Source organism: Camelina sativa, unplaced genomic scaffold (genome assembly GCF_000633955.1).
Source record: "Camelina sativa cultivar DH55 unplaced genomic scaffold, Cs unpScaffold09889, whole genome shotgun sequence".
Taxonomy (NCBI): domain Eukaryota; kingdom Viridiplantae; phylum Streptophyta; class Magnoliopsida; order Brassicales; family Brassicaceae; genus Camelina; species Camelina sativa.
The window spans coordinates 1-398 of record NW_010930945.1 but is presented as its reverse complement, the minus strand read 5'-3'; the positions used below and the strand labels follow the sequence as shown (position 1 = coordinate 398).

The 398-nt window shown below is 43.0% G+C and overlaps 1 protein-coding gene across 1 annotated transcript; it reads left to right on the top strand.

Annotated features, from left to right (window-relative positions):
- Positions 1-7: 7 nt before the first annotated feature.
- On the top strand, positions 8-392 carry LOC104775184 (cytochrome P450 734A1-like; the record flags this gene model as incomplete). The annotated part of the gene is made up of 2 exons (XM_010499415.1): positions 8-127; positions 217-392. Coding segments are annotated over exons 1-2 (275 nt in total), but the record flags the coding sequence as incomplete, so codon positions are not given.
- Between the last annotated feature and the right edge of the window lie 6 nt (positions 393-398).

The following is a 398-nucleotide window of genomic DNA, read 5'->3' as shown; positions in this document are numbered from 1 at the left end:
TCTGACGTTTGTTTTAGTACTCTTAGCTATGAACCAAGAATGGCAAAACATTGCTCGTGAAGAAGTCATACGCGTCCTCGGACCAACCGGGTTTCCTACTCTAGACGTCTTACAAGACCTCAAGAGTGTACGTCTTTAAGCCCCAACTTAAGTATGGTTTCAAGAGACATTGATTCTTAGCACCAAATTCTTTTATTTTTTTGTCTTTGCTAACAGCTAAGTATGATAATCAACGAGACTCTCCGGCTCTACCCTCCAGCAATGACACTAAACCGTGACACTCTTAGGAGAGCTAAGCTCGGAAACCTTGACATTCCTGCAGGAACTCAAATCTATTTATCAGTGGTAGCGATGCACCACGACAAAGAAACATGGGGAAACGACGCAGAGGAGTTTAA